Genomic DNA, 13,238 nt, shown 5'->3' on the forward strand with positions numbered 1-13,238 from the left:
TGACATTCACCCTACTGGAGTTTAAGCCTCTAGGTCTGGGACTCAAACTGTGGTTGACAACATGGGAGTCCAGTGACACAGCTATTAACGCCATCTGCTGGTCCCAAGTTTAGTCTGTTTTAAACCTATGAGCCCATGTTAGGCTTGAATGGGTTATAAAAGTAGAGCCAGGGCCAACATAGGCCTGCTTGAGACCGTTAGTTACTGGTCTGCAGCGACTGCTTCTTGAAATCCTTTTTTCCTTCCTGTTTTTAAAAAAGAACAAAACAAAAACAAATAAAAGAAAAAAAAAAAGAAAGCTTATTTCCTTCGGAAGTAAGAGAGACAGAGACAGCACCCCCAACAGGAAAAAAAAGAAAGCTTATTACCTTCAGGAGTAAGAGAGACAGAGACAGCACCCCCAACAGGCTCTTGATGCTGCGCTCGACCTCCAGCCTTAGCCAGCCCCAGGTGGGGCCACACATCCAGGCGTACTCAGGAGGTCTCTGGATGAGAACCCAGGACCTTCTCACGTGGTCAGCCTCACAGAGCGTCATGGGTTAGTGCTGTGCCGCTGCCTGGCCCCCTCATTCATATCGTCAAGCCAGACTTGCTGCTGTATTCCCTCCGGTGCTATCTGTGTGGCTCAGGGGTTTCGAGGGCTCTGATTCTCCAATCAAAAGTGACCTCAGTTCACTGATGGAGGGGACAGGCCACAGTGAGGAAAAAGGGGGACTGGTTACCTGGTGGCCGCGGCCCAGTGATCTGAGACCCCTGGTGCCTCTGGATCTGGTAGCTGGAAAGCTGCTGTGCCAGTCAGGCCCAGCCTGGGTGAGCTGCTCCTCACCCCCTCCTTTCCTGACCCTCAGAGGGCCCCGCTGCACCCAGGTCATCCCTGTGCAAGGCCGAGTCACCTCCCTGAGCCTCAGCCATGACCAGATGCATCTGCTCAGCTGTTCCCGTGATGACACCCTCAAGGTCATCGACCTGCGCGTCAGCAACATCCGCCAGGTGTTCAGGTACTAGGCTCGCACTCGCCAGCCCGTGGCCTTCGCTGAAGCCAGGTCTCCTGCAGAAAGCTCTACAGGAGTGTTCCCTGGAGCCCCTCTCAGCCAGGACCTAAGAAGGTGCCCAGCCCCTTGCTTGGCACAGAGGGAGCTCTTGAAGCTTCTGCTGAGGCAGGAACTGGGGCTACCTCCATTCTGACCCCAGCTCGCACTTGCCAGCCCGTGGCCTTCGCTGAAGCTGGGTCCTGCAGAAAGCTCTACAGGAGTGTTCCCTGGAGCCCCTCTCAGCCAGGACCTAAGAAGGTGCCCAGCCCCTTGCTTGGCACAGAGGGAGCTCTTGAAGCTTCTGCTGAGGCAGGAACTGGGGCTACCTCCATTCTGACCCCAATCCCATCTATCCTTAGGGCTGATGGCTTTAGGTGCGGCTCTGACTGGACCAAAGCTGTGTTCAGGTACGTCCATCTGCCTGTGCTGAGCACGTGCGTCCCATCCAACCCTGGCGTGGGTGTGTGCTCACCTCTGAGCCCCTCTCCTCTGCATGGCTGCTGCAGCCCGGACAGAAGCTATGCGCTGGCGGGGTCCTGGGACGGAACCCTGTACATCTGGGACGTGGACACTGGAAAGCTGGAGAGCAGCCTCCGGGGACCCCACTGGTGAGCCTGGCCTCCCCACCTCCATCTGCCACAGCCCCAGGCCTGCCAAGCCGATTCTAGGTCCTGATGTGCTCGGGACCCTGCAGTCCAGCCCCTCATCCCCACCCTACCAGAGCCTTGCATAGCTCACAAGGCACTTGGGTCGATGGCCCCCCACCTCATGAGCCCATTTCATAGATGAGGTGGGCTCAGAGCCACAGGCAGGCTCAGCTCCTGGCTCCCCATGAAGCCCGGTCTCCCCCTCTCCACAGCGCTGCTGTCAACGCCGTGGCCTGGTGCCACGCTGGGAGTCACGTGGTGAGCGTGGACCAGGCCCGGAAGATTGTCCTCTGGTACTAGGGCCCCAGCTGGCCAGCCCTGTCTGGGCCACAGCCCTGGGCCGAAGCCTGGAGTACAGAGCTGGTTCCCTCTGCTTTGTAGGGCTCCAGAGCCAGTGGTAGCACAGGAGCAGGCGGGGTGGCCTGGGATTCAGGGGGGAAGAAGGCTGGGCAGGACCTGGCCTGTTTGCTTAAAAACCAAGTGTGGGTTGGGGAAATTATAGTATTTTTGTCTCTCTCTTTTCTTAAAACCTCTGAGTGTTTGCTTTCTTTCCTGAAGTGGAAAATACCTCGCCTTTTTGTAGCACTCAGGTCACCAGGACCTCTGGGGTGGGGGCTTGGCGAGATCCAGGCCTGGCCTCTATCTCTGCCTGCAGAGCCGGGAAGAGCCAGCCCAGCCTCTGCCTGGGGGCAGCACTGTCCCAGCGGACACAGCATGCGGGAAGGCCCTGACAGCAGCGAGCAAGGGCTCTTGGAGCCTTGGGAAGGTGGCCCTGAGTCCAGCTGGGTCCTGAGGCAAAGACAGCACATCGGGCTTTCCCGTTCCAGGCACCATGGGTAGGCTGAGGCTGAAGAGGGAGCAGGGAAGCAGCCCAGGGTCCCTGGTGAGAAGGTCCTAGAAACCAGCGTGACCTGGGAGTCCTTGGCACACCAGGCCCACCCATGGGCTGGGGCCAGGTTATTCCCACAGGAGCAGAGCCAAGGGATAAGGGCAAGTCTGTGTGGTACCTGGGAGAGGCCTGAGGCTCCATTTACATGGGCATCAAATCAAACTGCACAACCCACCTCTGGGAGGAGGTGAGCCCGGTACCCGCGTCCGTCACCAGCCTGGGGCTGGGGCTGGGCAGACCTGGGGACAGACAAGCGTGGGAAGATGGCAAAACCTGCACTGCAGACCCCAGAGTACACCCGGTGCTTGGCCCAGCTGTCCCTGGGCTCTAGGTGCATATCCAGCCGTCCCTGGCCGCTCTGTCCCCTGTATATGACCTCTTCACACCACACGTGTCAGATTCGACCTGGTGTTGCTGCGGCTCACACCTCCTCCCCACTGCTGCCACTGCACTGCCCTTCAGGTTTGCCCTGCCATGGCCAGAGTGGCTCCAGGGCTGTGTCCTGGTCACATGTCCAACCCTCTGAAGCCTTCTGCCTCCCGAGCTCCTCGGAGGACACTCGGAGCCCTTCAGATGTGCGGACCCCACAGCCCGCTCAGCTGCTTCATTCTCTGCCCTTCTGTGTGTGCGGTGTGCTCCTCTCTCTGCCCAGAAGATTCTCTCCTTCCCAGCCCCTCGTATGGCACCGCCCCCCACAGCCCTCCCCTAGCTGCCAGGCTGGGCAGAGGCCTGCCCTTTGTGTCCGATTCCCACCATTTTAAGCTGGAAGCTCCCAGAGGAGGCCAGGAGGACGGACTAGCCCCTGGGACCAAGCCTGCCCAGAGACCTCGGGAAATGTGAATGAAGTGGTTCAATACCCTTAGGCAAGGACTCAGCAAGCTGACAGCCCAGGATTCTGGGATCCAGCACCCTCCTCCCTCCTCTACCTGCCCTGCCTTCATGCCCTGGCTACCAGTGGCCACCAGGGGTCACCAGCTGCCCGGTCTCTGCAGAGGCTGTTCTCCAGCCCCCAAGGGTTTGCGGCTAAGTCCAGCATTTCCATTAGTGCTTCCCTCTCCCCACCCCTGCGTCTTGTTGAGACCTTGGGGTGAGCCAGGCCCTGCTTGCTGGACACTCTTCACGCAGGTCTCATGGGCTCCTAACGAGCTTGTGTGCTCTGTCTCACCGAAACTGAGGCTCAGAGAGGTGAAGTGTTTTAAGGTCACGTGTGCTCTGTCTCACTGAAACAGGCTCAGAGAGGTGAAGTGTTTTAAGGTCACGCAGCACTCTGTTTTTTAAGTGTTTTATTCATGATAGAGTGTGTGCACGCACAGGGGGCACCATGGCAAGGGCACCCTTGACAGAGCCTCCTGAGGCAGCATCCCCCTCCCTGGTCCTCCAACTCATCAGGCTCTTGGGCTCACACCCACCTGGGGACCCAGACTGGGTGGCCAAGCGGACTCTGGCACCGCGGTCCTGTTAGTGCGCCACTAGGTGGGGCCTCTCAGAGTCGGATTCAGGTCCTTGTTGGGCAGGGCTGCAGGGCGTGCTCCCCACACCATGCCCCATGCTATGCCCCTTGCCTGCCGCTGTGGGGTGTGGCTGGGGCTGTTGTTGCCAGTCTCCCTTCTTGCATCTCTCTCCATTCTGTCCTGAGCCTGGAGTTAGTGTCCCTTGAAATGAGCATGTGCAGGGAGGAGGACTGATGGGCTGGGTCCCAGGAGCCTCTGCCAGCTACACCACCTGGGTGAGTGTCCACTGAGCACCCACAGGGTACAGTGAGTACTGTGCCCAGATAACCGGAAGCAGCATGCCGGGAGTAGTGAGAAGCAGCCCCCCGACAGGACCACTGCTCCCCTGCTGCCCTCCTTCCTGCCTCTGGGCGCTTGCTCGTGGCCACACGGCAGAGCCGGGCGGGAACCCAGGCCCCTGGTTACCTCTTTTCCAAAAACGACAACGGCCTAGATCCTGCAGAATGGACATGGCCTGGTCTTCTGGAGGCCCAGTTCTAGGTTCTGCTCTTGGTCCTGTCTTCCTGAGAGGTCTTGGGCAAGTCACGGACTGCCAGCTCTCACACAGCCCCCAGGGAGGCCTCCCAGAGGTGATCCGTTCTGCCCCAGGGTGCCTCTCTGGCCCGTTCTGACCGAGAGCCTGGGAGACATGGCAGAGGCCCTTGTTCGGGGAGATGGACTTGGCTTGCGTCCACAGTGTCCCTGTGTCTCTCCTGCTTGCTGTCAGCCCTTGGTAACAGCAACGGTGATGGACAGGGCTCCAGTGCTTGAACACGGCTGGGGCAGTAGGTTTGCTGAATGGATGAAGAGCAAGCGAGGAGTTGGCTCTGGAGAAATCCTGACACCACTAGGTGTGGAAATCACCCCCCCCACACACACACACGATTTGGATTTGGACGTGCCATTCTCGGTATGGGCCGTTGGCTTTCTTGGACATTCAGAAGTGTATCTGGACGTTAGCTTCCTTGATCATCCTGGATCCTAGGAAGTTTGAACCATCTACTTCCAGTTCACCACTTTCTCACTTGAGGACAGCCAGGCCCAGAAAGGTCAGGATGAGCCCAAGGTCACAGCTAACCTGGAATGGTCAGGGCTGGAGCACGGTCTTCTCCCCAGCTCTCGCCTGGCCTTCCCAGAGCAAGGGCTGTGAGCGTGTTGGCCACGCAGTGTGAGTGAGTGCGACCCGACTCACTGGTTCATGTTTCAGGATAGAACATTCCAGAAAAGCAGAGCCCTCCACAGCAGACATGGCAGACGTACTCTCTTGGCAGACCGGGCAGGGACAGCAAACTCAAGGAGCTCTGGGGGACTTAGCTGGTGGGGTCAAGTTACAGGATTTCAGGTGAGATGACAGTTCTCCTCCTAACCTAACCTTTGTAATCTGGTTCTATTTCTGTCACAAAAACAACTTCATGAGAAAGAACTGCAATGACTGAGGGCAGCAATTCAGTGTTTGGGCCATTGGGGGCTGAGCAGTGTCAGCCCTGACCCAGACGCCGTGGTTGGCTCCTTGGGCCGGTGATGGTGTAGCTGGACGGGCTCACATCCTGGAGGATGAGGGCTTGGCTGTCACAGTGCCCATGGAGGTCAGTGGCTTAAATTTCAATGTCTTGCCATTCTAACAAGTGTCAGTTTTATCTCAAACATGGCAACTTTTCTGTGTGATGTTCACTGTGCATCTAGAGGCCTGATAAGCCTCAGAAACACTCATTCCATCCTTGACATTGGGACGTGGCAGTTCGCGGGAAGGGCTGTCCCTCCAGCCGCCGCAGGGCTAAGGCTGGATGTCATCCTCCCACTTGCATCTGTCCTGCCATGGATGTGGGCTGGGGTAGGGAGGTCAGAAGGGGCTCCCACACCCCAGCAGGCGATGTGCTGTGAACCCATGTCTTGACTCTGTCAGGCCAGTCTGGTGATGAAGGAGGCCAAAACTGAGCTGTGACACGGTTGGGACAATTAGCTGAACTCTGCTTATGGTCACAGACCTAGCCCCCAGTGCCAACGGCAGTCTTACATGTAAGCAGCTCCCAGTGGCAGGGAAGGCAGACGATGGAGGTGACGTTTCGTGTCCTGACAGCTCTTCCACCTCTGTGGGAAGGCACATCACAGTCCTCCCGGTGACCTCACAGCTCTGCGTGTGACCGCGAGGCTGGAAGACCAAGGACTGCACAGTATCGAGGGGGGCCCTGAAGGCTAGAGCACGGTGATGAGGGGGGTCTGCACCACGCACTGCGAGGGTCCTTTCTGCATCCACGCTCTTACACTGGGTTCCAGAAGAGGGCACCAGGGCTTGGTGGAGGTTTAGGAAAGGAGGGAGGGGTCCAGAATGCTCACTTCCTAAAAGCCGGCAGTCACATACTCCAAAGGGACTTTGGTCACCATCCTTTGGCCCCTTCAGTAGCAGAGTCAGAGCTCTGTGTTCAGCCCAGCTCAGCACAGTCCTCATGGATGGACCATCTTTTCCCCCAACCGGGAAAGAACCTTGAAAGCCAAGACTAGGGCTTGCTTATTTCCGTGTCTAGTCCCCAGGATACTGTGCCTTCATGTGGGTGGCCCCAGGGACCATCTGTCCCACAGATAGGCTGATTTACTAGTGGTTTCAAGGAGGGCTCCAGACTGTTTAGGAAGCTTGGAAGTCTGCTTACCAGTCTTTTTGTAAGGAAACTAAGAAGTAATTCCCTTTTTTTGTTTGTTTTTTATTATTCAACATTTTATACATAATAAATACAAACTTTGTACAGCCACTGTAAAGAAAGCACACGTGCACAGAGGCTCGCTCTGAGCCCTGCCCTGTGCACTGCGACGCTGGGTTACACGTCCTGGAGGGAGGGCTTCTTTTTTAAAAAGGAGGCATATTTTTACAACTCTGTTTTCTAAAATAAAATTAGCAGCTCTTCCAAAAAATAGTTTAAAATATAACAAAAGATTTCAAATAACCCTCTGAGGTGGTGGAAAACCCAAATTCAAGGACAATTTGGCTAACGAGAATGTAAGACTGGGCGGCAAGAACTGCTCTATTCAACAAGCACTTTGAAGATTTTTAACATGTCGGCAAACTTTAGAATGTTACAAAAAAACCCCACCCTTTTCATTTCTTTTTTAAACTTAATAATAAGTTTGATAAACACAAAAAAGACCTCAAATAGATCAACAGGTTAAGAATGCAAAAACAAAAACAAAACAAAAACAAAAATACCAAAATCACAGAGCAGATTTGTCGGTGGGTGTTGTCACTTCAGTGAGCAAAGGACTAACTGACAATTCCTTCAGCTATGACCTTACTTTTGGTCAGAAATCCCATGGGGACATTTGGCAAACTTTTCAAGTTTCTAAAGATTCTTAGGAGGGAAGGAGTTTTCAAAGCATAATAAAACTTTTGGATTAAATTCTGCAAATTCGATTTCTTAGCAAAAGTACAAAAGCAACCAGCAAACCACTCTCGGTCCCTGGGGAGTGTGCTCCTCACCTCCCACAGGGGCACCCACAGCTGTGGAGAGCACCCCGGGCTCGCCTGGGGCTTCAGGGACACTGTCTTTTCTTCATCCATCTGCCCCATGGTCTTCCAGCCACTCTTAGGAAGCTCACTTCCTCCATGGGCCCACAGGCTCTTCCTCTCAAGGACATGGCAAGGCAGTGGGACCTGGAAGCTGCATTTTCCACGGGTGGAGGCTGACCTGGACCAGCCACAACCAGGCTGACAGGGCCAGCACACTGGCACAGGAATAAGGAATGGGAGCGGCCTCCCTGCAGAGAAGCTCTACAATGCAGGCCGGTGTCCTCAATTATCTCGATGTTCAGAGTCTAAGGATACTGGTCAGAAGAGTATATGCTGTGAAAATTAAGACGAAAACATACCCAAATACAAAAGGAACAGTAAACCGGCTCATTTCAGATCTGGAAGTTCCATCTCTGCTTTGGCCGTGGCCTCCTTTCTGTTAGTCTATGGGATGGACGAGATGTGGCTATGAGTTCAGCCCCTCCACATTAGCTCCACTAATACTAAACGAATGGCGTAAATATTAATACAAAGGACACTGTTATCATTTGAACTGTTAGTTGTAGAAGAGATGTGCGTTAATGCAACTGGTGCTAAACTCAGGGCGGTCCGCCTTTTGCCCAATGAGGTTTCACTTTCTCAGTCCGGGGACTATCACGGGGAGGAGCCAGCCTCTCCTGAAGTCCCTCCTTCTGTCTCCTCATGTAGCCAACACGATCTGATTAATACTTCATCAGATAAGCAGAAGCCACTTGGAGAAAGATGAGTCTGCCACATCCTCGTGGCCACAGTAATATACTGTACGAGTGCACGTGATCGGCACTTCTACGACTGCGCCCTGGAACGAGGCCTGGTCTTGAGTCTTATATAAAAACGGACCGCTGTGAGGCACGAGGGCTGCCCCGTCTTTGCTTCTAGGGCCCGTTAGGATTTGTGCTATGGTAGGAGAGATGACATAGAAAATGACAACAAAAAAAGGCACAAAATAGTCAAAACGTGGGAGGAGTCCACCAGGCTACCCAGTCACATACAATCCTCCTTGTTTTTGCTCTGTTCGAGTCATCATGCAAAGGTGCCTAAAAAACAAAACCGGCCAGGCCCCTCAAGCCTGGCCTGGATGGTAGCAGGAACGCGTGGGCAAAGCCATCATCACACTAGAGTGATTTCCACATCCTCCATCTTCTCGGCTGGCCTTCGGTGGTTCTGCGTGGGTGGAGGGGGTGCTGCCCGGACCTGTGCACAAAACAGTGACACGGACTGTCAATCATCCTCAGCGCCTGAAGCACCCCCTAACCCCTTGCTCATCTGTCCAAAGACATGGGCACCTAGGGATCTCAGAAGTGCCCCGGACATGCACTTTCCAGAGGTCTGCACCATTTCCCACTCTGGGAAGTAGCTGTTCTGGATGAAATGTCAAAGCTATGAGTTGGGTTCCTGTCGAATAGAAGCCTCCTAGGCACAAGAGCCACGACAGCCCTGGACTCCTTCTCTGGAGCGAAGGCCTGGACTTGGAAGCAAGAGAGCACAATGCTTAGAGGACAGAAAATGTTTGTGCATCTCCTGGGGAACAGGTACAAGGACTGAGGCTACAGAGGCAGGCTGGGCTCAAGCTGTGAAGGGGCTTGCCAAGCCTTGCCAAGAAACCGGTGCCTTATTCTGCAGGCAAGAAGAGGCCTTCGGTGGATTTTAGGTAGTAGTGACCTGTGAAAGGTGACTCAGAAACAGACTGAAGTGGGGGCAAAAGCACGAGGAAGATGACGTAGGAGACCTTTGTGGTCATCTGAGGGAGAGCTGGTGTGAGCCAAGGGTGCCAGGTTGGCAGGGAGCTGGCAGTGGGGGAAACGGAACTGGAAAGGCTTGAGAGCTGTCTCCAGTTTGGTGGTAACTGTTTGTGGGAGGGCTGGGAAGGTATCAGTACGGATGACAGAGCAAGACGGGCGTTCCATTCACCACGACAGGCCATATGGGGAAAGGGACACCCTGGGAGGGAAGGTAACCCTTGTTGCTGAGTCCTGGGGTCTGGGGCACGTAAGCTGAGCTGTCTGCCGGTACAGAGCTCAGGTCAGAGATCAGATCGGCAGTTATAGACCCAGAGCTACAGGTCTAAAAATGGCTATCACAGATACGTGTGGGTGAGATCCCTTGGGAAGAGTCCAGGAGAAGCAGCCCAGAGAAGTGCTGGCGGAGATGGAGCGAGGCAGAGAAGCCTGCAGAAGACCATGAAAAGGAGTGGCAGAGGTGTGGACGGCAACCCAGGAAAATGTGGTGGAGCAAGCCGACCAGTCTGCTTCTCTACCCACCAGTCCCCGCTGCCGGCACCTCTTGCTGGACCACCACTCTGGCCTCCTGACAGCTCTCTACGCCCACTCTGCTACCTTGTCCATTCTCCACTAACTGCCATGGCAGTGTTCTGAAGATGCAAAACCTGTCACAACACTGTCCTGGTTACCACCAACCTGGCTTCCTATCACATGTGGGATAAAGACCCAAGTCCTTAATAAGGCATTTACTACACACCTACTGAGTGGCTCAAGGAATGGTGTATAATGCTGATAAGGAGTCAATGAAAATAAAACTGCTAAGCATCCACTGGACTACCCATGCCAAAGTTCTGGCCTTGGAGTTGGGGGGTGGTTAGGGGTGGGCAGGTGGAGTCGCCATGGCAGGAGAGTGAAGGACAGGAGAGGGAATTACTTGTAAGACTTGTATTCCCCTGAGAACACAAGCCCCTTGAGGCTATGAAGTGTATCTTTTTAATTCATCTCACTGTTCCTCAAAAAGGCAAATACAGATCTGGAAAATAGGCTCTCAATAAATGCTTGCTAGCAAAAACGCTTCTTTTTTTCAATAATTAGGGCAGTTTCATACTCAAAGAGCTTGTTATGATTTAAACACTTTTTTTTAAAAAAAGAATTATTTTATTGGGACCAGAAGTTAGCGTAATGGCTATGTCGCTGGACTCCCACGTAGTCGACCGTGATTCGAGTCCTGGACCCGGTGGCTTAAACTCACACTGGGCGCGTGTGGATGCGTGCCCAAGATCCCGAGAGGAGAATGGAGGAGAAGGGATTGCGGCGTGGCCACCCCCCCGGGGGGTGATTTCCTGCTTTCTGTCTCTCTGTCTCTGTCTGTCTGTCTGGTGAGCGCACGCACCCTATAGCAAAAAACCTCTCAAAAAAAATTTGTAAAAAATAAAATTATAAAAAAAAAAGAATTATTTTATTGAAACATATATATATAAAACAAATATATAAATACACACACACACACACACACACACACATATATATATATTTATTTAGAGAGCCCGATCAACTGACCAGAGAGGAACAGAGTTAGGAAGAGAGAGAGAGAGAGAGAGAGAGAGAAGAAAGGTAAACCACCAGGTCTGGGACTCAAACCATGATGGGCCATGTGGAATCCAGAGCCCTTAACCACCAAGCCACTTGTTGGCCCCTTGACATACTTTTAAAGTTAGCATCTTGAAATCTCACCATAGTTCACAGAGGAGCTCTCCAGGGTAGACTAGGAGTAGCTAAATAAGCTAGTTTTTAAAACGTATTTATTATTATTTAAAAAATTTGCTATAGGACACATGTACTCACGAGAGAGAGTGAGAGAAAGTGAGAAAGCAAGCCAGTTGCTAGGTCAGGGACTCAAAATACGGTTAGCAATGTGGGAGTCCAGTGCCTTAACCACCATACCACCTGGTGGCCCAACAAGGTAATTTTTAAAGCCTCCTTTTCTTTTTTTTTTTTTTTCCCCCAAAGAAAGATTTTTGCTATAGGGCATGTATACTTGCTGGAGAGAGACAGAAAGTAAGAAATCACCCCCCAGGGGAGATAGCCATCCTGCAATTCCTTCTCCTCCATTCTCCTCTTGGGATTTTAGGCATGCATGCATTTGCACCCAGTGTGAATTTTAAGCTGCTAAATCAGGACTTGAACCATGGTCAACTGCGTGAGAGTCTGGTCATGTAACCATTATGTCATCTGCTGGTCCCAAGCCTTCCTTTTTAATAACTCTTCTTATCTTCCCAACCCCATTTCCCAATCCATCACAGCACAGGATAACTCCGTATTCTATAGCCGTGCTGGATAGGAGACTTACAGGTCGCAGTTTGCCATATGAGGTCTCAGGTGTATGCCGTGATGGCTGGGAGAATCCTGGTGATTCGCCGTGGAGGCTGTTTTCTAGTAGAAAGAACCAAAGAAGCTTATTTGTGTTACTGAACAATAAAAATGAAGATGCAGATCTGATCGCCTTTCAGACGAATGAATGTGGATTCCTGAAGTGAAAGTGATTTGGACTTGTGTCCCGGAGAACCCTTACCGTTGGCTGACGGAGACCGAGGAAAGTACTGGGAGCTCCTCTTGTCGGGGCTGGGGTATGGACTGCTGGGAGGCTGGTCGTAGAGCGGCAGTGGAGGCAGGGAGGTGTGTGGCTTCGGGGAAGGTGAGACCTGCAGCAAAGGGAAGATTACCAGGGGTCCCCTCCTCAGCAGCCGTGCCTGGCACTTCTCTGACTGCTCTGTGCACGTTCTTTTCCTGTGCAGCTGGATACAGCTACTAAAACTCAGCTCATTAGAAGCAAAGGAGCCTAAAATAACCACCCCAAACCTCAGTTTTGTGTTTGTACTTAACGTTTTCCTCTATCAGATCTCATTATACTATTGATTTAAGTTTTATTTTTTTTTTAAAAAAACAATTGTTTTATTTAACTTTATTTACTTATTTATTTATTTTAATTTGACCAGAGAGGAACAGAGTGAGAGAAAGAGAAGAAAAGTGAGAAAGCAAGTTGCCAGGTCCGGGACTCGAACTGTGGTCCGCCATGTGGGAGTCTAGGTGAGGTAGTCAACCACTACACCACCTGCCAGCCCCCTGGTTTGAGCTTATCTTAAATAATTATCAAGCCAAACTATTCTCTAGGGTTCTACTAAAACATAACAAATTAGTTGACTCAATAAACTCAGAGAAAATAAAAAAAAGGGACAACTTGGATTATTTTGTGTGAAGATAAAAGAACTGGCTGAGTTTCTGCTTCTCAGGTTCTGTCTGTGTCAAATTAAGTGGTTATAATCACCAGGCAGGCAAGATGGACAAAATGGGCTGAATTCCTCTCCCTGCCAGGCCTGCTGTGACCGGTCCCCAGAGGACAAACCAAACTATGACCAAAGGCAAGTTCCCCACGATGAGCTGAGCCTAGGGCTACGTGAGTGTGGAGTGGGGCCCTGGCTCCTTAACTCTGACCAGGATGGACAGGATGTGGGCTCGGCAGGGAGGCTGACGTGGGGAAGAGGAGGTGCCCACTCACGGTTCTCCTGCATGAACCGGCCACGGAGGCGCTATGTCCTTCTCTGGTTTGTTTTCTTCTTTCCACCAAGCCAGCCTTTGGCATGTAGTGTGCAATTTACCACTTTGGTTACCTGATTCAGAGCCCAGAATACGGGAGAAATAAAGCCATAGTCCGCAAGGGCCTGACTGACCAATTTGGGTCTGCAGACTCCAGGCGCCAAGGACTGGGGTGGTCAGGGTAGGGGCAGAAACGATAATCTACTTTTTCTAGATGTGTAGACCCCTCGGGGGTAATTTTCTTTAAACATTTTTTTAAGTGTTTTTTCTTTTCTTTTTCTTTCTCTCTCTCTTTCTTTCTTCCATAGTGCTCTCTAGAGAAAGGGAAAGA

At 52.5% G+C, this 13,238-nt stretch overlaps 2 protein-coding genes across 8 annotated transcripts in view; one reads left to right on the forward strand and one right to left on the reverse strand.

Moving 5' to 3' along the window:
- ATG16L2 (autophagy related 16 like 2) overlaps positions 1 to 11,680 on the forward strand; it is a 22,369-nt gene extending 10,689 nt beyond the window's left edge. For 2 of the 6 annotated variants that reach the window (XM_027774069.1, XM_027774071.1), the window contains exons 15-17: positions 849 to 998; positions 1,391 to 1,639; positions 1,891 to 2,206. In XM_027774069.1, the coding sequence (XP_027629870.1) occupies positions 849 to 998; positions 1,391 to 1,639; positions 1,891 to 1,978 (487 nt within the window). In that variant the 3' untranslated portion in view covers positions 1,979 to 2,206. Of the gene's footprint in view, positions 1 to 848; positions 999 to 1,390; positions 1,640 to 1,890; positions 2,207 to 11,616 lie in introns of those variants that run through there. The other 4 variants (XM_027774081.1, XM_014590462.2, XM_014590463.2 and 1 more) reach the window with 4 other exon arrangements.
- The window catches only part of FCHSD2 (FCH and double SH3 domains 2), a 252,607-nt gene continuing 246,101 nt past the window's right edge, over positions 6,733 to 13,238 (reverse strand). For both annotated transcript variants that reach the window (XM_006140959.3, XM_006140960.3), the window contains 3 exons: positions 11,886 to 12,015; positions 11,664 to 11,746; positions 6,733 to 8,786 (listed from right to left, as the gene is read on the reverse strand). In XM_006140959.3, coding sequence (XP_006141021.1) covers positions 8,703 to 8,786; positions 11,664 to 11,746; positions 11,886 to 12,015 — 297 coding nt within the window. In that variant the 3' untranslated portion in view covers positions 6,733 to 8,702. The remainder of the gene's footprint in view (positions 8,787 to 11,663; positions 11,747 to 11,885; positions 12,016 to 13,238) is intronic.

This window comes from Tupaia chinensis, unplaced genomic scaffold (assembly GCF_000334495.1).
Source record: "Tupaia chinensis unplaced genomic scaffold, TupChi_1.0 Scaffold000047_1, whole genome shotgun sequence".
Classification (NCBI taxonomy): Eukaryota; Metazoa; Chordata; class Mammalia; order Scandentia; family Tupaiidae; genus Tupaia; species Tupaia belangeri.